This window comes from Lepisosteus oculatus, chromosome 16 (genome assembly GCF_040954835.1).
Source record: "Lepisosteus oculatus isolate fLepOcu1 chromosome 16, fLepOcu1.hap2, whole genome shotgun sequence".
Lineage (NCBI taxonomy): Eukaryota > Metazoa > Chordata > Actinopteri > Semionotiformes > Lepisosteidae > Lepisosteus > Lepisosteus oculatus.
In genome coordinates, this window is record NC_090711.1 from 10,363,470 (window position 1) to 10,388,911 (window position 25,442).

Here is a 25,442-nt window from a genome sequence, read left to right on the forward strand (position 1 = left end):
TAAAGTAAGCTTGTGCCTTTGGACCTATTACACAATATTGTTTTATTTATTTTTTATTCAATTGAACAAGTACATCAATTGAGAATGTTTTCTCATTTAATGACCTGGAAAACATCCATTCATATTTCAGAGAACAATTTTGGAGCCAGTAAGTATCGGGGTAAAAGCACCTTTTCAATCAGGATTTGAACCTGATTCACTGGACTAGAGACTAGAGACTAGGGGCACTCAGACTAAGTCAACAGCTTACTTTGCTCACTATTTTTCTGTCTTTATGCTTGTCTCCGGATTAATAGAGTTATATATATATATTAAAGCAAGTATTAATTAATGTATTTTTTATCTCAAATTTGTGTGAGAGGAAGGTTAGATCCTAATCTCACACTCTTCCACTTGCCTATATTGTATACTGGATGTCAGGGATGTCACGGATGTCGGAAAGGGCTAGCCTTGGAATGGCAGGAAAGGAAAAAAGACCCTATGTGTAGCGGCAAAATGGGGTTTAGCCCGGGCTCAGGAGGTCAGACGATGTCGGGTAGAAACCTATGTCCTCAGGCCGTGGAGGAGACGACCTGGTTCTTGGCAGGTCTCAAGACATCCGATCCCTCAATGCTGAGCGAGGAGGAAAGGGTGACCCGGAAATATATACTGTAGCCCCAAACAAAGACACGCCGGAAGGACAAGCAAAGCACAGGGAAACTAGGGACAGGACTGAGTAGGAGCGCCCTCTGGCTGTAGAGGGCGTGACAGTACAGTATACTGTACTGTACAGTATATACTGTACTGTAAGTCTCAAACCCAGGTTTCTCTCTCTTATTATCCCAGATAGGCTGCCATTACCTCGGCTAGGCAACCCATGCCAAATACTCCATACATATTTCGTCTGTGTCGCAATTATTAGGATCTAATTGAACTACTGAAATAAGCTTTTGTTTATGTTACGGAAAAGCACCTCTCTGTTTTTATGTCTTTACAGCATAGATGTATTTTTTTCTTTCATGACAGATGTTCAGTGCATTGTCTTACTCTCGCTCCTCTGTCAAATTATTGTTTTCAGTGGAGGAGCTACTTCTACTTACTGAACACTTTCAGAAAATAAAAAAAAACGTCTCCAAATAGAAGGAACTGAAAACAATGAAACAGTCTTTCCCATTTTCTTTGAAAATCTCCTTCTGAAAACAGAAGGAAGGAAATACAGAGCATTTAACTTGAATCAAGCCCAATTATCTGCCAGCAGGACACAACGATTATCTTGTCAGGACTGGTGTTGTATTGCATGTATTTATTTTCCCTTTCCCATTTGATGGGAAATGATTTTCTATTCTCACAAATATCTCCTTTATCAGTTAAGGGCCCCTTAGTCCTACTACACACAGCAATTTTCTTCAAGTCGGTATATTGAGGTGTTTTTAAGTTCATTTGAACAAACATAAGCTGAAAGCAGTGGCCCAGCTGTGCTACCAAAGTATTGTCATCCAGTGGCAAGCATCCCCTCCCTATGATTTTAGCTGGCTGTGTGACTGTTACAAAGTGTGTACAGGAATGTTCTAAAAATAGGAAAATAAAAAAATACACTTGATCCCAGTCCTACTACCACATTTACAAACAAATGCACTGTAACTCTAGTTCATGTTTCTTTTTTTCTCTAGTTTATCTTGCTTTCAGTAGTCCTTAAAGTAGTTTTTCACTGGGCAGCATTTCATCAGACTATTGTAAAACAATGACTTGCTGTGGTTAAATATGTTATGCACCACAGGATAGAACAATTACTATAGTAAATCAGTGGTTTCAGTTTGGTATCTGGTGTAACACCTAATGAAATCATGGTAATACCATAGTACAGAATAACACATGCTAAGCATAGTACAGTATGTTTGCATGTAATACACAGAAACCATAGTAGAAAAATTCTAAAATCTCCATGGCACTCTGCCTAGTAAGATACTGCCATTATCAAGGGACGCTCCATGTATGCGACCACACCTGGGATGATACTTATACAGTACCTGACTCTTATGTGTGAGATACCCCTACCCCCTTCCCTCACCTCAGAATATAAACAATCCACAAACACAACAAAGTCCACAGTTTACAGTCATGGCAGAGGTAAGTTACATTGACTTTTCTGTAATCCCACAACTGGTGTGAATCTGCTGTGATGGCAATGAAACGACAGAAATAAACCCAACAGTCTAGCTACCTTGGCTTTAAAGATATTACCAGAGGCTGAATGCTAATGCTGATGGAATTGTCTCACCATTTTAATTAGAATAAGTACAGAGTAAAAGCCTTTCCTGGTAAACGTTTATAGAGATGTATTTCTTTATTGAATTTCTGTGACGGTCAGGGTTCCTTAATTTGACTCAGGCGCTTTCTTTTTCTTCTGTCCCCTCCTGACAAGCCAAGCTGGTGGGCTATAATATGTATTGACAATAGAGGGAATGTTACTCAATTAGCACCGATCACAGAGAATATGCTGTGTAGGCTGGAACCAAAGCTCTCATTGCAATAAGCTCTCTCTCACACACAAAGAGTGAAAAAAGCACTATCAATGCAAGGAATTATTATTAACCTTGTTTGATACCACTGACTACACTTTGAATGACGATTGTCTGGCATTTTCAAAGCCAGTGTACCTTATGGGAAAGCTTAAGGAGATAACTCTTGCAGCCATGTGAGAGATGAGTAGGCTTCCATGTGTTATACATTGCGTGGGAGAGCTTGCATTTATTCTCATAGAACTGAAATTAATTTGTAACACTGCTTATCACAGATGGAAAGCAGCTGGAAACTAAAGCTTTAATTTTGTTGTATCCTTCTTCATAGAGCTATATCAAATTAAGAACCGTGACAGTACACACTGCTAGGTCATTAGTATGCCCTGTACTTTAAATCAGATTGATTATCTTTAGCTCAGATATTATGGAAGCTGTAAAGAAAATACAGTGGTTCTGCATTGTGAATCTGAATCACTTTGGAATATAAGATTTAATAAACACCGTGAGAGATTGACTCATGACCTATAAATAAGGATTTTTCACAGAGTATCTTAATTGTGATATTAACTGTGTACTTAAATCTGCAAAATACTGCCCCAAATTATTATTTTTGCATATATTTTATTTGATTGCATTTTGAGTTTGTATTCATGCACAGATTTGTATAATTGTAATGATAAAGCAGGGATTGCGGAGTCAGTAATTAAGCAGTTTTTCTTAAAGCTTTCTTGCAACACCCTACATTTTTTATTATTTTTTCCTTATTAGAAATTCTAATAGTACTTATAGAATAGGGAGAAGAATAGGAAGAAGAATGGAGAAGAATAGGGAACTATTTATTCAGAAATGAGAGATGCACAAGTACATTTGTAGGACTGAAAATATCTAAGAGAAAATACAGGTGTTTCAGAAAGTCTTTCAGGAACCCTGACTTAATAATTACATCATTTTCCTTCTTCACCAGGTGAGGAATAAGAAGATGTTTCCTTTGGATTGTTCCTCCCAAGATATAATGGACAAGACCACCAAGCCAGTGCAGCTCTGAAATACCTGGAGAGACAGACAAAGGACAAGAAAATCATCCATGAACAGGAGAACTCAAATTAATTGGGAACTGAAGAGGGATATAATCAATTTTCTGTACTGCTGTCTTCAGGAGTCTTTGGCCAATTCTCAAAGAAGCCTTCAAAAAGCCTATTATCCCAGCAGTATTATTACCTGCATTTCCCTCCAGAAAGACAGGGGTTAATACAATAGTAAAAAAATGTCTATGTGTTCTTGCATAGGCATTGTGAATTGTCCTGGTTGGATTGGTTCTGAAACATTTCTAGGGGATGCCAGAGGATATCTCCGAATCTAGTTTCAACGGAATATACTGACCACATTGTTAATCTCCCACTCACTGTGATTGCTTGGTCCTACACATGACCACTTTTTATTGACATTAACATGGTCAAAGGAAATGCTGATCTGATAGTTCTGGTTCTTTAAAATAAATGTTTGTCTTCTTTGAACATCACATAATAGAAAAGCTAAAACTCTCTGCAATTCTTTGCTGACATAACATTCCTGGGATAACTTGACCCATAGCATAAAATAAGAAAATATATACAAACCCATAATTAAAAATTTCCTTTTAGGTGGGTCTATATGTGTTCCTAGCATGGGGAGAGGAGTGGAGTCAAAGTTAAGACCTATTAGAACCTGTCAAGGAGCATTGTGTTGTCATACATCATCCTTAGCTGTTTCTATTGTAAATCAGTGTCAAATGTTCACATTCTCCTGAATTCAGCACTCCCACTTTCTAATTTCATTTTTTAACATTTTAAATGTCCCTTCCCAGCCTTTTAACATCGCATTGATGAATTTTGAATTGTAAGGACCTCCAATGTCTTTTATGGGTTACTAAATGCAGACTCTATCATTTATGATATTTCTAGTGTCTATTTCGTATCTATAGATTGGTTAAGGAAAAATAAAATCTTCAAAATTGGAAACATTTTCCAAGTGTTGCCCTAGTCTGTTTATATAATGAACACAATAAGAACAAAAAAGTCTACACATTTCTTGAACACTTTGTTTTTTTAAAACAGAAAAAAGACCACAACATTGAAGAACACCTTTTTTAAAGCATCACAGGAGTTGGGCATTCCAGCCAAGATTAAAAAGCTTAAAAAAACCTGAAAGTGGATTTTGCCTTTTTCAGATCCTTTCCGAACCAATTTTGGAATAAACAGAGGTGACTTACAGAATGACAAAGTTTGTTCCTTGTATATAAATACCAGTTGACGTTGTTTGTAAAACAGTACACAGCTCCTGACTACATCTGTGAAACCAGTGCAGAAGAACCATAATTTATTTTGATGATGTGCAAGTGGGACTGTTATATTCTAACTAAATCCATCAGTCAATGAAAGAAGTCCTGATTTCAGGAAAGGTTTGCGAGTGGCGCTATTTCTGTTTCCCTGAAAGGATTTGGAGCTGAACTTTCTAATTGGTGCGGAAACTGTGAGCAGCTGGAGAATCACAGCCTCAGTTTCTTTGATTCACATTCCCAGTCTCCATGTAGGATTTGAGAGGGATGCATCATGGCTCCATCCAGGAGATTGGGAACTTCCTTTGTGCTGCTGATTCTGGGAGTCTTGGACCACTGTGGATCTGTGTTCTCTATGGGCAAAAGGACTAGTGCACCTCAAGGGAAAGCTGAGGACATGAGCTTGATGTCACATGAGAGGGTAAAAAGGGGATGGGTGTGGAACCAATTCTTCGTCGTGGAGGAATATACTGGGACTGAACCCCTCTATGTTGGGAAGGTAATATAACATTTATTTTTTCTAAAGGATAGAAAGGGGCTTCTTTCTTTTTTAATGCTATCTGCAAGAATTACTATATCTGATTTTTCTGTTATATTAAAAAAAAATGATTGAGCCAATTGTGTTTGATAGAAGGCATTTTGAAAAATATGAAAGACTTATTTTTTATGCGGTTTAGAATATTAACTATTAAAAGAAGAATCCCGGATAATTTTCTTGTGTTCTGTGTATCCCTATATTCCTACTAGGTTCAAACCTAAGAAACAAAACAAGATTCAAACATTATCATTTTTTTGTGATATGTTTGATTACTCATTACCTAGGACTAGCTTGTTCCTAAATGTCCAAATGTACAGTACCATGCTGTACATAAACACACCAGCAAAAGCTGGGTGCTGGGTTGGCATTGCCTGTATACAGTATGTCGCAATAGTGTTTTATTGTTCTCTGCTGCACTCTTGATTACTGATGCCTTAGAAATCTCCTGTTTACAAATCTGCCATAGGTTTAGATTATTGTCTCATACAGTAAGTGTGTAAACTGTATACACAACAACAAGTTTCTTTTTATAGAGTGTTCTATAATGTGATTTTATGAATCATCACAGAAATATAATTGCCAAGAAAATGTGTATAATATTCTAGCTGCAATATACGGAAAAGAAGGCCACTTGTTATTGTTACTTTAAAATGCAATCCATCACTTGTATGTTTAAGTCTAGCTACTGATAATGGCAATAATATACATGTATACTGTAATCAGAGAGATTTCAGTGGACAGCAAGTTAATTTTGAGGTCTCGTTTGTGCAATTATCACAATTAATTATTTTCTTTGTTTTTTTTTTTAAGATAAAACTTTCCATTGCATCACTAATTGCAGAGCACTTGATACATACAGTAATTGCACATAAATACATTGCAGCAGTAATGTTAAGGTGAAGTGAGGAGTGGGTGAGATCACAGAGTGTGCTGCTCAGCAAATAGAGATGGCACACATTGATTTCAGGCTACTAAAAGGGAGAAGCACCTAACCCGTAGATGTGGTTTTGTAATGAGACAGGCACTGAGCCACTCAATTTAATTTAAGCTGTTAGATACAAGTTCAACTGCAAACACATACTGATACTACCCCTTGGGAACTCTGTAAGGACAAAAAAAGTGATGATAATTTTTAAAAGCTTTTTTCCTTGCAAACACATCCCTTAACTGGTGTGTGGGCAGTAAATTCACTAATCAAACGTCAACATAGGAAACTAAAATGAACGCATTACAGTTCACATTAAGATGTAGACAGACAGTTTTATAGTTTTTGCTAAATTCATTGTCAAGGGCCTTTTGTTCTGCAATGTGTTTCCTGCCAGGTAAACACACCAGATTTTGTTTGTAAATTGCGAAAGAAGCAGTTGTTTTGGAGGTAGAAAGGAAAACAAGAAAGATTGAGGAATTGTCACAATTTGTTGTCATTTGTAGAAGAAATAAATCTCATGTTACAAAAATGCTTCCAGTGAAATAGAATTAACCTTATCTAAGTCCCAGGGTACATAAGAAGGTACTGTATAAGATATCCAGTGTATCTTGTAGTCATAGGTATTGTACTTCTTATGTTTATTTTTTTAAAAACCTGTCATTATTTTCCGCCACACATCTGCCTTAGTGTTTCTTAACCTTAGTCATAGAAGACAACCAACATGACCCTCATTGTTTTGTTGGATTTTTTTCAAACAATTATTTCAAACAAGACATTATTCAACTGTACAACACCAATATCCCACCACGAACTCGGACCCACAATCATCTAGTCTATTTTTATCAACATGCAATGTGTTGTATCTGCAGAATTCTCAGTCACAGCAATGTAGTTATTTACATAGTGCCACAGGAAGTGTGTGTGTTTATACAGTGCTGTAGAGACATTTAGACAGTGTGTGATGCAAAGCAGATGCTCAATTAATGAAATACAGAAGTGAAAGATATGGTGAGTTAAAAATTGGATAGATGATATGCAGAGAAGTACAAAACTAAGTGCTGGGTAGAAGTGTACATTACAAAAAACAATACTGTATGTGCTACATTTTGACATACTGTAAGAGATGACATAAAGTCTAAGTGTTTTATGCAGCATAGATTTAAAAATAAATTACCTGGTGAAAGGTCAACAGACCTAGACTCAGATTAGACCATTATGGCCTGCTGTATAGATAAGTTAAATGTCAATTGTGCAGTCAATGGAAACAGTTTCCATATTTCATACTTAAGATATGTCACAAGATGTACAGTATGCAGTCATATCCACGGCTGATTATTTTATACCAATTATGCAGCCTTTTTATTTTGCCCCTACCAACCCCCTTGGGTTTAACTAATTTTCCTTGATCATACTTTACTGTGTTTTACTGAGATTTACTAAACTGTCATAATACAGGACCAAGACTTTAGTAGATCATCACATAGTGCCTACTATGGTGGACTACAGGAGCATCAGAAGTTAGGTTAAGCTTGTAGAAGCTGTATTAGAGCATACAGGGGAAATTAATATTAAGTGCAGAAGACAACCATGCTTTACTGTAAAGTGTTACATTTGCCATTCAAAAGTAACATGGTGAACTTTCAGCAAGGAGTAGCTCCAAGATAGACTTGTGGTTAATAACATTAAAAGCGCCAGGGGCGTCTGACAAGACTGTACATCAAACTCGATTCTGCCATCACAGAAACTCTTCACAAATTAATACTTTATTACTACACAGATGAGTCAATTTTAAGTCAATGCAAAAAGATAATGGATTATCAGTGTTACACATTATGTTAAATTATTATGACAGCAGTTAGTTTCTTATTGCATATAGAATTACTTATTCACAGGATATTCAAAATGCAAATAAGCTCTATTTTTCTAACATTCAACTACTGTACTTTAGCAATTGTAAATTCTATTTGTTTGGCCAGCCCTTTGCAGTACTAAACAGCACTTAACAGATATTGAAAAGGGGCAAGGTGCTGTTACATACAATACGCAGATTTTGGTAAAATAGACACAAAACACAGCTACAGTATAAGGTAAAAACAATGCTTTTTATTTATTGCACACACCTACTGTATGTTACCTAGCTTTTTATGCTTTGATTCACCTATTAACAACTGTGCATCTAACCTGCTTACACACTGCAAAACCTGAAAATAAATCAGTCCATTCGTTCTTCCAAAAAGAACTCGGAATGCTCCTAAAATTCCTAAAACATGCTCTCGAGCTCCATGAGTTCCAAAGTTGTTCAGATTCTTCCTTCCTTTCTCCCTTTGATTTCTTCCTTAGATATCAGACCCACATTCTGTTCTTAAATGTCATCTGACCAATTGTTTTCCTTTAATTAGTCAAGTGATAGAGGACCATTTCCTTTAATTAGAGGTGAGAGACATTCACCTTCCTGGGGAATGTACAGTAGCTCAGACAAAAGCTTTCATCTTCTAAAACTGCCACTCTCTTACAATGTGCAATGGTGCCACATCATGTAGAGACTAAATGGGACCATTCAAAGTGGAGTGTTTCTGTATAGTAAATGTAAATCATATTATTCTTGAGTATATAACCCTGCAGCTCTCAACTGGCTACCCACTGAAGCTAAACAGGGTTGAGCCTGGTCAGTATCTGGATGGGAGACCTCCTGGGAAGCTATGGTTGCTGCTGGAAGTGGTGTTAGTGAGACCAGTGGGGGGTGCTCACCCTGCGGTCTGTGTGGGTCCTAATGCCCTGGTATAGTGGCAGGGACACTATACTGTAATGGGCGCCATCTTTCGGATGAGACGTTAAACCGAGTGCTGACTCTCTGGGGTCATTTCAAGAGCTCCAGGCATTTCTCGATAAGAGTAGGGAGTTATCCCAGTGTCTGGGCCAAATTTCCTCCTTTGGCTTGCACTTTGATTATCCGGCAATGGACTAGTCCAGGGTGTACCCTGTCTTGCGCTCGTTGCTTACCAGGTAGGCACCGGCTTTCCACAACACCGTATAAAGCAGATTGGCAAATGACATGACATGATATGACATTATTCTTGAGTAATTCCCTTAATTTAACCCAGCCTTTGAATTAACAGTGCACTTTGTTGAGAGATTTAAAATAAATGCTGCTTTAAAGGATAGGTAGAACCATGAAAATACCAAAGCCAATGACTGTGGACAGCACAAATGATCTTATGTACTATATGAAATAAACTATATACATTACTGTATTTTTCTAAAGTTATTTGATGTTCTCTCAACCCGTCCTTCAGGTGGCTAGAAAATTGGGAAATGGGTCAAATCATGTTCTTCCCAGATTATTTTGCTCTTTCTGTCCAGTGCATTGTTCCCCTCCTTCAGCACAGAGTGCTGAATTTTCTTCTTCAACCTGCCGAGTTGAAAGTCATTGACATGGAACGTGAAGGATAATCTTATTGAATTTGGATTTCTTTTTCAAAGGCGATGATCTGATTCAGTGAAATGTGAAAATATCTGAGTTCTGGTATTTTGGGGTGGGGTGTGCTATTCTGTTCTTTTTCAGAGTGTCTGTCTTTTCTGTACATAGTACACCTTCGCCGAGGGACAGGCTGCTCAAATCAAGTGTATTGATTTGAGCATTTGAGTATGTGGTATGCATCTGGGATGTAAACCAGACATTTGGATGGGAACATTGTACAGTACATAAACAACATAACTACCAAACAGGCTAGGCTAGATCAGCCAAATGGCCTGCTCACTTTTTGAATTGTTCTTATGTTCTTAATACAGCACAACATTACTCCCTTTTACTAAAGCCACAAGCATTTACCACAGCTGTGTGTTGTACTAATTAGTTAACATTTGGTAGCATTCATCCCAGCTCTCTTAAGTAAGAAAGAATAACAAAGTAATTGACGTTCCTGTTCTTTTCTTATCCACATTTTATGCTAAAGTGACCAGTTCTTCATTGATTATAAATACAGTACCTCAAAAAGTTTTGCACACATCTCATCGACTCTAATCATAAAGATATTAACACAGCTTTAATATCATACACTGCACTGCATTTGAGATCCTGCACAAATTTAAAACTGATTTTACTATACACTCCGGAATACAAGCGATGTTCATACTCTTGATGACAGGGGCTTGCCCATGTTTCAGTTTTTGTATCTTGTAGATCTCGGACTCTTCTAGGCCTTCATAGTCTGCAGGACACCACTTCACCTTCCCACCAGGCAGCAGTCACCATGAGAGATCTAGTCTCTTGTCTTTTATTGTTTCCTCACAGCTACTCTACCTTTATATGGAGGGCAAAACAGGCTCTTGATTGACTTAATTATCAGAAACTGTTCCTGTAGAAAAAGAGCATGGAATCCTACCCCATCAAAATCTGTTTAATTCACATCCTTTTTTTTTCTTTGAGCTGTCACTTTCTATTGTGTGTGTTTCTGTGTCCTGAGTCTGGGAGTTCCTCTTTGGGAAGAAAGTCATTAAGATTTCATGCTTAGATCAAAACTAATGACTTACAGTATCTCTGGGTGGGCATTCTGACTTTAGGGGTCAGAGTTGACTTAATTAAACAAATGACTTGCCTGATTGATCAGTAATTTACAGGTGTTTTAACACCCTTGAAGAAAAGGTGATTTTTAAGAATACATTGGGTTTTAAAGAATAGATTGGGTCTCTCTAGAACACCCCCACACTAAACCCTGCCTTGCTTGGCTTGTGATCATATGTCTCTGTGATGTAGAATCTGTATAAAATTCTATAATATTGTATCCAAGTAGTCTCTCTCGCAGTGTATTATTTCACAGTTAGGAGCCATTAACTTTGGTAGCAGGTCTGCATGCAGAGTGACAGCAAGAGAGAGAGGGATCTACATTTACAAGTAAGTCATTACTGAAGTGTGCAGAGAGGTGAGCAAAGAGCTGATGTATAAATTAGAAGGCATGAGAGAGAGATGATTTTATTAATAAAATTACAGAGAGTTATTGAGCTCCATGCAGCCAGGGCATATGTCAAAAACTATTAATAGTTGCTACTAGCCTTGCTGGGCTCATCAATCGCCATATGTACCAGAGACTTTAATTACGGTAATACAGAATAAAATACATTGAGTGTGTGTTTTATCATTGGCTTCTTTAAGTCATATTTTACCCCATATTATTTTTTTGCTCATGAGCTGAGTAGTTTCTAAGATTACCATACTCACTGATCGACAAATATATATATTTTTTATAATGGTAGCCTTTCACTATAAACCAGCTACCTGTTGCTGCTTATCATGTCTCTGTAAGACACATTTTCAAAATGACTTCTTCTGCGAGTTCTTTTTCTGGAACACCCTGATGTGACTAATTTGAACAGTACCCTGGGGGTGCACAGCCAGTTGTGCTCCATCACTTGAGGAAGCTCAGGCCTAGTGACCTTGTGACATCTGAGGCATAGAATTTTAATTTTGAGGGGCAGTATCCTAAGAACTGAAGAAAACTGGATTATATCAAAATTCATTTTGTTTGCCTGAAGGATACAATACAAGAAAATCAAACTGTGTTTTCATTTTTGTTTACATCGTTATAACTTTGCAGTGTTCTGAAAATACTGTACAGTAGATGCTGCAGGCTCCGTGATGTCATTGATCCACAGCATGTACACAGTGTTTCATCAATGCAACACATTGATGATGAGTTATCTAAAAGGACTCAATATTTTCTGGTCCCTGATAGTCCAGAACTGAACCAACACTCCTTAATTAACTGAATGTTTGAGTACTTAAATCAATTATAAACTGAAACAATTTTTCTGACTTTTAAGTTTTCTGCAGTGCCCTTTCCCACTGCTGTTGTGTTTAAGAGGGTAAAAGTTTTCTTTAGTAAAACATCTCAAAGCATCAAAATGCACATCAAGAAAGTGAAATAATCACGTTTTTACTATATCAAACATTAATAAATATTGTTTTGACAAAAATATAGTAAGAGTCTTTTTAAAAATAGGTAATTGAGATAATAAAATGTATTTTCACTTTTATTTCAAAAGTCCACACAGGCAGACTCTGAATGTCTGAAACTCCAGTCTGTGGATGTGTTCTTAGTTCTAAGAATGCTTTCTATGTACAGTACAGTACAAATCTGAGTCAAATAGTGACAAGCTGCTTTATCTGTGGGGGAGGAGTGATGAAAAATAGTGGATTTGTGTTATAGCACTCTTCACTGTTTGTTGTAAGAACATTCTGTCATGTCTTTCAAACAGAAAATTAAATAATGCATAACTACACATTCTTTACATCTAGGCAAAACTGTTCCCTAAGGTTGGCAAATGTACTCTGTAAACAAGCTTGTAACACTCAATTATATATTGAGCATATATAATAGCATTCTGACTTTGATAATAAATGTTGTTAATCATTTTATTAATCATTTTAATGGAATAAAATGTTATTTATTATATTGCAGATTACAATGAATAAGTGGAATAAGTATACTGTAAGTGAGATTTGCAGACTCCTAATCCAAAGTGTTATAAAACACTGCATTTTCTATGTTTTGAGAATATTTTTAAACTGCACCATATTTGGCCTCTTTATTACTGTGTTAAAATTCCTTGTTACATTTACTATCTTTTAGATTCCTAACATTGATCTAAATTCAAATAAATCACGTGTCACTCGCTTTTCAGATCTTTTTCGTTTCTTCCTTTTAACAGCTTTTGGAATGTTGTCATGCCTAGAAAGGTGGTAATTGTTTCAATTTGTTAATCACAGGTCAGCTTTGCTATAAGCCAATTGCCCTGCACAGTTGTACTGTGTATTTGGGTGCATATTGCAATCATGCAAGAACAGAATTTCACAAAACCTTCACTCTGTTGGCAGAGTGTGTGAAATGGAGCAGATTGGTGTGTCAGCAGCCTGCTTTGTGACCACATGGGTGGTTGATGGCAGCTCAATTGAGAGTGTTCCAGTGCTCAAGAAATGAAACATGAAAGGCTAATTATTTTTCTCGATGGGAGAGCCTTTTACGAGTACCGTGGGAGACAGGTTGTCAGAGGCAGTGAGAAAGTAGTGCTTGGAGGCAGTCCTCATTCCTGGTTTTTTATGTACTTGCAGAATGCCCAAACCTGTGGCACTGCTGAGCATTCTCACATTGCCTTGTTTCCATTTTGCATGGGCCCTTAGTTCATTGTTAGAAGTATTCTATATTGCTGAATAGCATCACTGTAATCTGTGAGGTTCTGAAACAGGTCTGCATGTGATGAAGCTCACCACATTTCAAGTCAATTAGTGCAGCAGTTCCCAAAGTCAATGGTAATTTGAATTCTGCAGCTACCCCATTTCAGCACATGGCCCTAGAATGGTACCTGTCACTTTGGAGTTAAATGGCCAAACAATCCTTAAAAGAGTAGTTTGCAAAATGGGCCATGTTTCTCAAAACATTCTAAAGCGAGTGTCAAAAATATTGTAGCAACTTCTCAAAATAATTTCTTGTCAGTCAGGCATCTACAGTTGTTACAGATAAGCCTTTATATTTTTGAGAATCCTGGGGTCCCGTTTCCACCATGAGGGCAACCTGACTTACTTATTTGAAAATCCTGGGTTTAAACCACTATAGCTACCCGGCCAGCACTTGATACTTGCGGACTTAGCAAGTATCAGTTTGCAAGTAACGTTCTAAGCCACATTGTCTAAATAAACATAAAAGCTGCTACACCAGAAGATGGGTCCCCTACCAAGAGGGTTTTGAATGAAGTTAACAACCTAGCAGAGCAGTTTCACCATAATAGGATCATTATATACTGTGAGACTTGTTACTACAAGAACCAGAAAATATATAATCAAAGAAGCTTTGTTTGACATTGGAACCTTTATTAAGTTGAATTTATTTATTTTTTTTAAATGTACAGTAGCTTCATTTTGTCAGGATATTCACAGGAATTTAAAAATGCACTTTAGAAAAATAACCTCGCAAGATCTTAGCTTGAGGAGATCCTGCCACATATAATAAAAGTATGCTCAGACAAATTGGAAAAACAAGGCGAATCACAGAACTGGCTAACAACAGTTGGATGTTATATCTGTAGGCCCAAAAAGAAATGCGTAGTTGACCTACAACCTTCACCTGCAGATGAGGCACAGGCCTATGGACTTCTTGAGTAATGGATCAATACATAAGCCTACATTGGAAAGCAAATTACACACCCTTCCTTACTAAAACCTGCAGGCAAATTGGCTAAAATCAATGAGTTCCCTCCCTGTTATGTCCCAGCTTGTTTTAAGATAACAAAATGTTACTGTAAGCCCTAGGAATATGAAATCATTTGTTAGTTGGCTTTACTTGCAGGTTATGAATAGTTTCCAGATTGCATTTCTTTTCTGTTAATTTTTTAAAGCTTTTCTGCTCCCAAGCATAATCAACATTTGAATAAACAATGCGTGGTTCATTTCTCATTAGCTAACCATGAATAATGCATTCATTTAGGCCTTAAGGGGATAATCGTATAATCTATGTAAAATTCTATTAATGGGCTCTGGAATTTTTACTATTAACAACAGTACCCGAGTCTATGTTTTATTAAATAAGCGCAAACAGATCTTCAGTTGGTAATTGTGTTTACATACATTTGTAGACAAGAAAAAAAAACAAAGAGAAACAAACACAAGGGTTGATGGCTTTTCAGACATCAATGGAAAATGTTGTGAAATTCCTTTGCAGTTTTTTTTTGTTAATATTTCGTCTTTCAGTGATTCAGAGGCACTTCCAATGCTTGTGTGGTCAGTGGCCTCTGCCCAACAATATAATGGAGAAATGCAATCTGCCATACCAATTTACTTCAGTCTTATTTAATGTACTTTAGCTTCTCATGCAAGTTACTAATCACTGCTACTGAGTTGATTCCCAGTGATTGTTATTCAGCCAGTTACATAGTGTAATATGGACTCTATTATGGTAAATATGATCTCTTTATATTCACAGTGCATCGGTGAAAGCTGGTGCACTTACTTGGCAGTGCCTGAGCAGAAGGGAAAGTAATTTTCTAATATTATGAACACATTCTGTAATAATCTGGGAAAGAAAGCAACAGTGCCCACTGCCAGATGGATTCAGATACAGATTCATGCTTCTTTTCTTTATATTATGCAACCTATTACCCCCAGTAGGCGCATGTTAGTGATTTATATTTCTACTCACAGTCAAACCACCAGTATATTAAACAATAAAATATAAAAACTAAATCATTTCATTTAAGTTATACAAAGTTGGTGACAAATAGTACACTAAATAATTTCATTTAAATTATACAAAGTGGGTGACATTCACTAAAATACCTTTGCACTGTTTGTGTAGGATGATGTGTATTTTTTTAAAATGCAGGGCAGAAAAGGCACTGAATAATATAAAATTACCAATATTGCTAGGCTTCATTTGAACACATTTCGCTTAAAATGTGATATAATTGCAAAATATTGTGAGATCTTTGAATCTCAGCCAGACTTAGAACCCAGAGGGTTCTTTTCCCTTTGACTTAGAATTTCTGAAGAAATGCCCCAGTCTGTTGTTAGGACACACTGCACTATGTTTCTAGAGAAATATGACAAAACAATTGTTACAGTAGGTAAAACAATATCACAGGAGAAAAAATAAATGTAATGAATGCTTCAAATCTACAAAAATAAATGCCTTAAAGGTTGAAACATTTACAATAGCATCAACATTCCACAACATTCCATAGCTGATAGCAAGTTGTAAAAATTAAATAAACTGTGACTAGTACAGGATATCCTGTACTATAGTCTTGGAAGAACCATTACATTTTGCAGGTTGACATGTATGAATTTATAGAAAATAACTAATCTAGTGCTGCATGTTATATTTAGTGTTTCACTCTTGTTTGATTGATATTAGTTGACTTAAACCCTTTGAAGGAATACTGTATATTCAGTGATTCATAAACCTGTTTTTAACTGTTAAAGATTTCTTCCAACTCTGAAACTGTTAAGCCTGACTAAGCCAGAGCTTTTGATATTTTAGGCTTCTGTATTCCTGGCTGTCGGAGATATGAATGGTTTATTAGCGCTTAAATATTGATACCCTAATAAGTGTGTATTTTCTGAGCATTCATTTGTCTTGCTGGGGGAAGGTTTAAAATGAAAAAAAAAATGCAATATCGACACAGACCTTGCATTATTTCCTTGGTTTGTGGCAAATACTTAATGAAAATCCCTAGAGGGAGGATAGGAGCTCATATTTAATTAAGGGTTTATTAAATATTAACACGAGAGAGATTATTTTAGTAGCTTGTACTATATTAGAAATTCTTCTGGAAAAGAAACTTTCAAATACCAAATAGTGCTGGAGTTCTCATTGTTAAGAATACCAGCTGTCTATGACATGCATTAACAATGATACTGTATATTCTCTGCAAACAAAATTATGAAGAGAGTTCTGTTACGAAAGTCTTCTTATTGTTACAGTATGTGCATTTCCTGAAAACCTTCCAGTCTGCATCCATCAGTCTGTAGGGGCTGGAGGCTGGAAACTGGGAGCAGGGGTTTAGTGTAGATTTAGTTTTTTTTTCTTAGATTGTTAGCTTAAGGGAATTACAAGAAAAAACATTTCCAAAGTACCAGAACAAAGCCAGCATCTCAAGAGCACTGCTTTTTGCCCCCAAAAATAAAATTAAGAATTCCAGGATTGCTTGTCCATGTGCAATTTTTTAAATGGGCAGTTTTCTTCACATAACTGCAGAAACCGGATCACATAGTGAAAGCTCATGAGCACACAGTAAGAACATGCTAACTACACATAGATCAGGACAGAATTGAACCCAGCATCTAAGAAATCTGAGGCAGCACTGTTGACTGCGATGCCACTATGCTGTCCATTGTTGGACAAGTCATATATGTTTTAAATGCACTTGGTTGTGGTACAAAACAATAGAAAATCTAATTCACAACAGGGTCCTGAACTTTCCTTCATTCCTCTGCAGATCCACTCAGATTCAGATGAAGGGGATGGCTCCATTAAGTACACCATATCTGGAGAGGGCGCAGGTACTATCTTCATCATCGATGAGATCACTGGTGACATCCATGCTACTGAGAGACTGGACCGGGAGGAAAAGACTTTCTACACACTTCGTGCACAGGCCCGCGATCGTCTCACTGACCGGCCACTTGAACCCGAGTCCGAGTTCATCATCAAGGTGCAGGATATCAATGACAGCGAACCCAAGTTTCTGGAGGGACCCTACATTGGAAGTGTGCCTGAGTTGTCACCCATCGGTAAGGGGGAAGGGAGGGAAAACTGGGGTTAAATCTTCATAACCAGGTAAGACGATGAAAGGGTTCTTAAAATATTATCCGAAAATATTTATTTGATACTTGATTATGATCGAGGGAGATGCAGGACAGCAGCAGGACCTTGAATGAGATAGTTTATCCAACAGAATATTATTGCACACACATTACACTGCCAAAGGAAGAAATTTGCATCGTCTGACGCTTACTGATTGAAATAACCATACCACAAATGATAGTATTCCTGCTGCCTTTGTACTTGACTGGATTGACATGACTTGACACTGTTGTTAGATATGATAGACAAATTGAAAAGTTCATATTGCTAAATATTCTTCTGAACTCTTAAATGAATGTCTGGAAAAATATTACATTTGATTATGATTGAGATCTGTAGATGCTGGCACTCCAAATGTCATGGTGGACATCATGTGATTACCACCTTCAAAATCTCTAATAAAATGAATATTTACCCTATCCTAAACACTGTAAATAACCGGTTATCACCTGGTTTAATGTTAATGAAGAAGAATCATGAAGCTACTGTCTTATTTAGGGCTATTTTTGTAAAACATTTGCACTATTGCACAACACTATTCCTCTTGCCACCTCTCCTTGCTTCTTATTTTGCTTTTTGACAGACATGTCTTTCAATTGTGAAATCCAGTGTAGCACAAGAAAACATTAGTTTCAGACCTAACATGCATTTCCCAGTGCAGTAGTAACTACAGGATCTTACACAGTGCAGGATTATATCTTACATTTAGGATGCAAGTACAGTAACTGCAGAGCAATGTACTGTAAGAGTTGGTACCATAGGTATAAGGCAGTGGAGGTGATTTGGGGATCTACAAGAGCAGGGTGAACTGGTGAGAATTGTTGAAGACCGATAAATTGATACCTGGAAGAAATAAACCGCGAGTGAAAGGATGTTGAAATGATTTTTAAAAAAGGAACTGGAGGCTAGGATGGAAAGAATTGTTTTATAAAATAGGCAAGAGACTGTATCAGTTTGTACAGTATGTGTAGCACAGGGGGATAAACCTCAATCACTAACTTCTCCTTCACTTCCGGAAACCCATTCCAAATGAATTCCTGCTTTTTCACTGTCCAGCACGAGGAGACAGACAGGTACAGTAGCTGTTTAAAGAAACAAAAGGAAGTAAGCTTGGCTACTTATTGTGAGAACACCCCCAGCACACACACATTCCCACTCCTGCTCAGATTATACATTAAGCGGTTGTGCACATCATGTTTTATACATTGAACAAAGCACTGGGACTAATGAGATAAAAGGAGTGCTTTGTCGAGCATTTCCAGTTTGTTTTCAGCTTCTTGTTTGCTCTCCTGTATAACAAGTACTAATAGAAGCAGATTAGGGTCTCTTTGTTAAGGTCATTGTCTCTCCTGCCTGCACAGTTTAGGAAGATAGATTTGACAGAGCAGGTGTCAGGGCTCTTCGAAGACACTGACAGGACTGCTTGAATAGCATTCATTATTTGACACTGCTGAAAGAGTAACTATTTATACTTTATATATTATTTGGCCAAATGAAAAAAATGTGTTTTTTTCTAATCACACTATTTAATAACTCCCCTGTGTACATATAGTATGTGCTTACTGTGAGCATATGTGTCAGATCCTGCATGATAATTTATTCAAAATCTAGCTTCCAAAAATTATTACTCTATTTCTGTCTGGTCCATTTTGTGCTTGGTGGGATGTAATTTATGCAGATATATGATCTGTACTTCATATCTACTCGTTTTGATAGGGCCAGACTCAGCTTGTCTGAAAAGCTCAGAGGTTTTTCCTGTAAGTGTAATTTCTTATGAAGGCACCATTAATGAAAACAATGAAATTTCATGGTGCTAATCAGTGGCTGTAGAGAAAAATGACCACCATTCAATTTCCAAATTAGCTTCATAGTTGCATTTTTATATGCTCATTTGCTTCTTTTATTTATTTTATCTCTGAGGATATAAAGGGATATTCTATTTCCACCTGTGTATTTTTTTTAAAAAGCTACAGGAAGACACTCAGGAAAACAATTGTCCTATTTTCTATAGGGTGCGTACAGTATGTACAAAAATACACTGTGTGAATCAGGCTGCAGTGTGGAAAGCAGTTTGTCTGAGTGGCTCACTGATTAAGTGCTTGACTACAGTTTATTCAGTACGTGTGTTTAAGTTGCTGAGCTGAAGAGGGCTTTGGAATGCTTCCTGTAAAGAAAGAAGTAGACAAAAAGAAAGAAAGGAAGAAAGGGAAATGCACTAGAATCTCATGAGAAAAACCTACAAACGAATCATTGCACATTTTCAAAACATATGGCTTGTAATCAGATCAGATGTAAAAAAGAAAAACACAATGAAATAAAAAAATATCTGTTGAGAGGTCACTGTGTGATGCAGTTAGAAGTATTCGAGAGACATTCTGGCTCTGTTCTTTGGGAGGTGAGCAGGTGCTGGCAGTCTGTGTTTGCAGATGATTTTGAAAACTGCACAATAATATGGTTAAGCAGTATTGTAGGATCTTACAAAAACAGAAATATGCTCATCTGTCGATATTAGATGTGATGGAAGTATACATTTACTGCTTAATTGATGTACTTTATCTTTGTACTAAAAATACTTTGGGAGACAAAAGCTTCCCAGTATATTTGTTTTCATTCCAGTAATAGCCTGGAGTGTATTGCTTCAGTGCTTCTTTTAAGCTGCTGCCACTGGCACCGTGCAGTATGTTGGCCTTTGTCCAGATATCAGGCTGTTTACTTTCTCATCAAACAAAGGGAAAGGTTGGCAAAACATGCTTAAAACTCTGTTTTTAAAATGGCAGTTCATGCATTGTTAATGGGGATTTTATGTTAGCAGAACATTCAAACATACACATCTGTGTATCAAATAATAGGACATCCCTCATCATCATTTTCATGTAATATTACTCCTGCATAACGTGCTACCTGGAAAGCTTTAAACATCAAATGGCCTTCCAATGGAATATGTTTATAATATTACTTTGGGGATTCCATGACTATTCTAGGATACAGGCAATGTCATTTACCAGCTGTGGCCAGAATTCTCAGTGGCCACATCTTTCTGACCAGCAGTGGGATTGCAAGGGCTTAAACTGATAAGGGTTTCCACCATGTGTCATTCAGTACTGACTCCCAAATACTGCAAAGAACCTGAAAGTTTGGAGTGAGGTCAGTTAGAGATGTGCAGCTCTTCACGTCTGTGCTGTCTGCTGGGCACTGTGCTGTTCACAGCAGTGTCAGTTAATGAGTCACAACGTGGAGCTTCCTTAAGGTATCTATTGAGAAGCCTGAGCAGAAGTCAACACAAAGCATTCTACTAACTTGTCTCGCAGTGATCGTCCATGATTACAATTCTACAAACTGATGCAGTTACCTACTGTATCTAAAAATCTTTCAAATACTGCATTTTCAAACAACACTTGAAATACAGTAGGACACACAGAACATAGAAACTGTCATGTACTGATATTTAAGCCTTTTACTGTATATTGAGGAGGAGAGGTGGCTCAATGACACAGTGGTTAGCATTGCTGCCTTGCAGCACTGAGGCCCTAGGTTTTAATTACTGGGGAGCTATCTGTGTGGATTTAGTATGTTCTCCCCACATTCTTCCCACAGTGAAAAGACATATCCGTTGCTTGCCAGGATAGGCTCCGGCTCCCCCACGACCATGTATTAGATAAAGCATAAAAATGAAAAGATAGTTATTGAGCAGCCATATGATCAATAAGTCCCATAAGACACATCTTAAGACAATGTGAAAGACATGTTTTATATCCAAGATTGGGAGAAAAACACTTTACAGTAGAAGAGTGAAACAACACTTTGGATCTGGCTATTTATTTCCTAGATCCTGACAGCTGAAGGCTTGTTAGACAAGCAGAGGCATTAATAATTAAGCCCCCCCAAACTCTTTTCCTCCCCTCCAGCTGTTTGGCCTAACCAGCTTTTTTTAAAAAAAATATATTTAAAGTTTGCTCTTGATCGCTTGGCGTGTGTGCAATTTTAGAATGCATAATTACGGTGTGGAATATAAACCTCTGCCCCCCTTAGCTCCTATGAAAAAGACATCTGTAGAGGACACAAAGTAGGTTAAGTTTTGCCCATTTCTAAAACCAGTCATGAAAACTGTAATTCATCAAATTGCACAACCACTTCATTCTCAATGTTTTGGAACCTTTTTTTCCTCTTAGGTTTTGTAATGAATGAGTGGTCACAAATTAAATTTAAAAATCGTGTATACATTCTAAAACATATCATATATACAATAAGAGCATTTAAACTTTTATTTAAAAAGTTAATTTAACAAGGGAATGAAGACTACTTTGAAACGTATCCTTACTTAGATTACATTATCAAAGAGTCAGTTACCTCTTTTGATCTCATTCTTGGGAGGTGAATTTGTTTCCGTTCTTTGACGTGATCATTTTACAGTATTTCTGGCTTTGAAACAGCGTAGAAGATTTATTCAGTTTGAAGATTTCTTGATTATTATCTTATCATATGGAGATTATGAGATTGCTGTTGATTGAACTCACTATTTCACATACTAGGGGACTTCTTAAGCCTTTCATCTGGCTTTACCTTGGCAATTGTTCTTCATCTGTTATGATTTTTAAATATCAAAGGTTCATTTTTATGAAAACATTGAATTTAAAAAGTAAAATGATTTTAAAAAATCACCTATTTATTTCAAATGTTATTAAGGACAGAAGAGGGAAATAAAGTCTCATTTAGAAGGAGAAAACTTGAAAAGTAATGGAACAGCTAAGTGTTTAACTTCTTAAACACTTCTTCTTTCTAACTTCTTCTATTACTTCTAAGTACTTCTTTCTTGCGTCAGACATGTCTGTAAAAAAAGAGTGATGAGGCAGATTTTTAATCGTTAGAAACAGATCTCTTTTAATTGCCTTTGAGTTATGAAGTAGTCATAAACTGAATTAAAGCTTTGTCATAGCTATGAGTATCAATAGCTTGTTTATTATGCATTCATAGAGTGTCATTTGCAACCATTCTATACTGAAGTGTAACTGAAAATAGCATAGCAGAGCTCCTAGGCAGACTTTCTGCCTGCAGGCCATTGGGTTTTATGGTACAGTGCTTTATGGTGCGTACTGAAAAATGAATCACACTTGGAAGCTGGGAGAAATAACTTTTGAAGTAGAGATGGCTAGCCTTTTATGTCTCTCTAAATGATTCCATTTTGGTCCAAGAATTTAGTAGAAAGCCATTTCATACCATTTTGTGCTGAGTGTTAGGGAAGCGCCTGGGTGAGGAGGCAGTATGCCACTCCTGCCATGAAAAGGGATACAAATCTCCTTTATGATTCTACCTCTTAAAAAGCTGTCACTCTGACATCTTGGGCTCCTCAGGCCCCTTCAGCAGTAATTGAACCATCTCACCTGGGGTGCAAAATGTCGTCGGAAGCTGTTTTAACACACTACATAGGTGATATTAAATGGATCCTTCACCTAAATCGGCGTTAGGATTGATTAAGAGAAGTGGCCAGACCTCCTTTTTTAAGTTTCCTTTGCCACTGCACTCAATTTTCAAGCTGGTGATACGTGATCATCCTTTTATCTAAGTGCTGATTGAGAACTACTGTATACACATTACTTCCCTACTGCCAGTCTTCAGTTTCCAGTCCTCCAGATCTGGAGCTGTCAATGTAAAGTCCACACATTACTGGGAACCACAGATTCAAGTGGATTCCTCCACTTACAGTAAATGCTATGTAGCTTCAGGAATATTTGTACAGTTATAAACAAAACGTAAAAAACAAAATGAACTGATTTAAGTGAAAATAGATTCTCTGGTTATTGTGTTAATATTGCAGGCATTGTGGGTAATATATAAAAACATTCTTATTTTATTTTGCGAAAAAAGTTACATCAAAAGCATTGTTACCAGCAGGTGTTTTGCTGTTAATGGATTTCCAATGGACAGTCAATGCAAACAAGGTTAATCATAAGAACAGAGGAAGGATGTTAAATGAGAGGAGGTCAATCAATCTCTCCTCTGTGCTTAACCAAAATATAACTGCTTTTGGCTAATATTTTGCACAAATTTCCAATCTATGCTACTTTAAACATAGCGGACACAAGTTTAATTAAGAAATGGGTGACTTCAAGGATACTTAGCTGCATCCTTGGTGCATAACCAGTCCTCCAGGCCCACAGTGTTTTCTGGGATTTCGTTACACTTGAACTCTCACTTGAAAAAAATGAGATGATTATTTACTTCTCTGGGCCCCAGGCAGTCAATGATTTAAATAAGATCAAGAAAGCCCTTAAAATATGAAGAAGACATACTGTAGATTTGCAGTATAATATACTGCACCTCCTTCTTGCTGTGTGTTCTTTCATATTCATGCTTGAGTTATATCATATACTGAGAAAGAATTGTTGCCTGTGGTGACATTACATTTCTTATGCCTACCTATTTATGCTGTATATAATTCATCAGTCACATTATCAGTTTCTGGAGGAAACCTTCTCTAAGATTCTTCTCATAACTTCCGTTTTCTTCCTCCTACAAACTTTTTGATTTCATTTTAGCAGCTTCCTGAAGGTTGTATTCTTGGTTACTTTTGTACGTAGGGATATAGTCAAGTATTATACAGCATAACTTTTTAAAAATGTATAATAAGTGTGCAGTCAATTATCACTTGCACTAATAAGAGGATACATCTTTCCATGGTTTTTTATCCAGCCTAATAGTTCAACAGATCTCCAGGGCTTTTTGTCCACTCGAGTATTGAGTTTATGAGTTTCGTTGATAAAGATTTAATATATGTCTACAAAAATGCATGCAAGTAGTATCTTGTTTTACAAACAACATACATGTACATGCAAACATAAAAAACAATATTTACAATAGCCTATATCAAACTATTATTATGTCTTGCTCAGTAATTTTGCTTTGTGAAACTACCATACTTTCATTTTTAATATTAATTTAATATTTAACCTACTGCAATATATAAAATAATTAAAACGTCAATATAGTATATAAATTTGGGCTAGGCATTGGCCAGGATTCAAACCTAGGTGTTTTGTGTGAGAGTCCAGAATTCATCCGCACACCACGTAAAAGCATTCATTTTGCCTAATTGGTGGTTTTACAAAATACCGCAGTGCTGCATTGAAAACTAAAAAAGGTGTTTTGCGTTACAATGCTATATAATGAAGTATGCCATTTGCAGTATGGCGCATTATACTTCGAGCATTCTGAATGGCTGGATCTACATCTCTTATGTTGCAGAGTTAATTTGATTGTTCTAAAATAACAAACATCTACTGTATACTGTATGTAAGCCAAGGAAGAATAATAGAGAGAACACTGAGGAGATTTACTCCAACCGACAACTTTTAATTCTTTAATTTGGTGTCTCTTATCTAATGTATTTTTTATGACATACCTATCAGCACTAATCTGCAATGACTGCTCTAACAGAAGCAGGTACTGTTATGCCAGACCTCTTAATCATGTCTCAGGCCTTGTGTTGTTAAATGATTAGCAGTAATGGAAATAGCGGAACTCAGCCAGGATCAGAATAACAACATAGCTTTTAAAGAATATTTACTCCAAATTACTGCCATCGTAACTAAAACCACTATCTCTATGGATTTTTCTTTCTCCCTCTTTTCCTAATTACTTCTCCGTCTCTCTGTCCCATCATTTGTCTCCAGACACAAATCTTCCGATACTCCCACTTTCTTCTCTTTGTGCCCGTTTCCCCTTCTCTTCCCCTCGACTGTCACCCTCTCCATCCTCCGTCCCCCGTCTTTTTTCTTAATTCTTCTTCCGTGTCTTCTACTCTCTCTTTTATGCTTTC

At 36.9% G+C, this 25,442-nt stretch overlaps 1 protein-coding gene across 1 annotated transcript in view; it reads left to right on the forward strand.

The window, feature by feature from the left end:
* The window catches only part of LOC102694707 (cadherin-22), a 288,857-nt gene that overhangs the window by 117,026 nt on the left and 146,389 nt on the right, over nucleotides 1-25,442 (forward strand). The window contains exons 3-4 of the mRNA XM_006639486.3: nucleotides 3,463-5,311; nucleotides 17,262-17,556. Of these exons, the coding sequence (XP_006639549.1) occupies nucleotides 5,087-5,311; nucleotides 17,262-17,556 (520 nt within the window). The 5' untranslated portion in view covers nucleotides 3,463-5,086. The remainder of the gene's footprint in view (nucleotides 1-3,462; nucleotides 5,312-17,261; nucleotides 17,557-25,442) is intronic.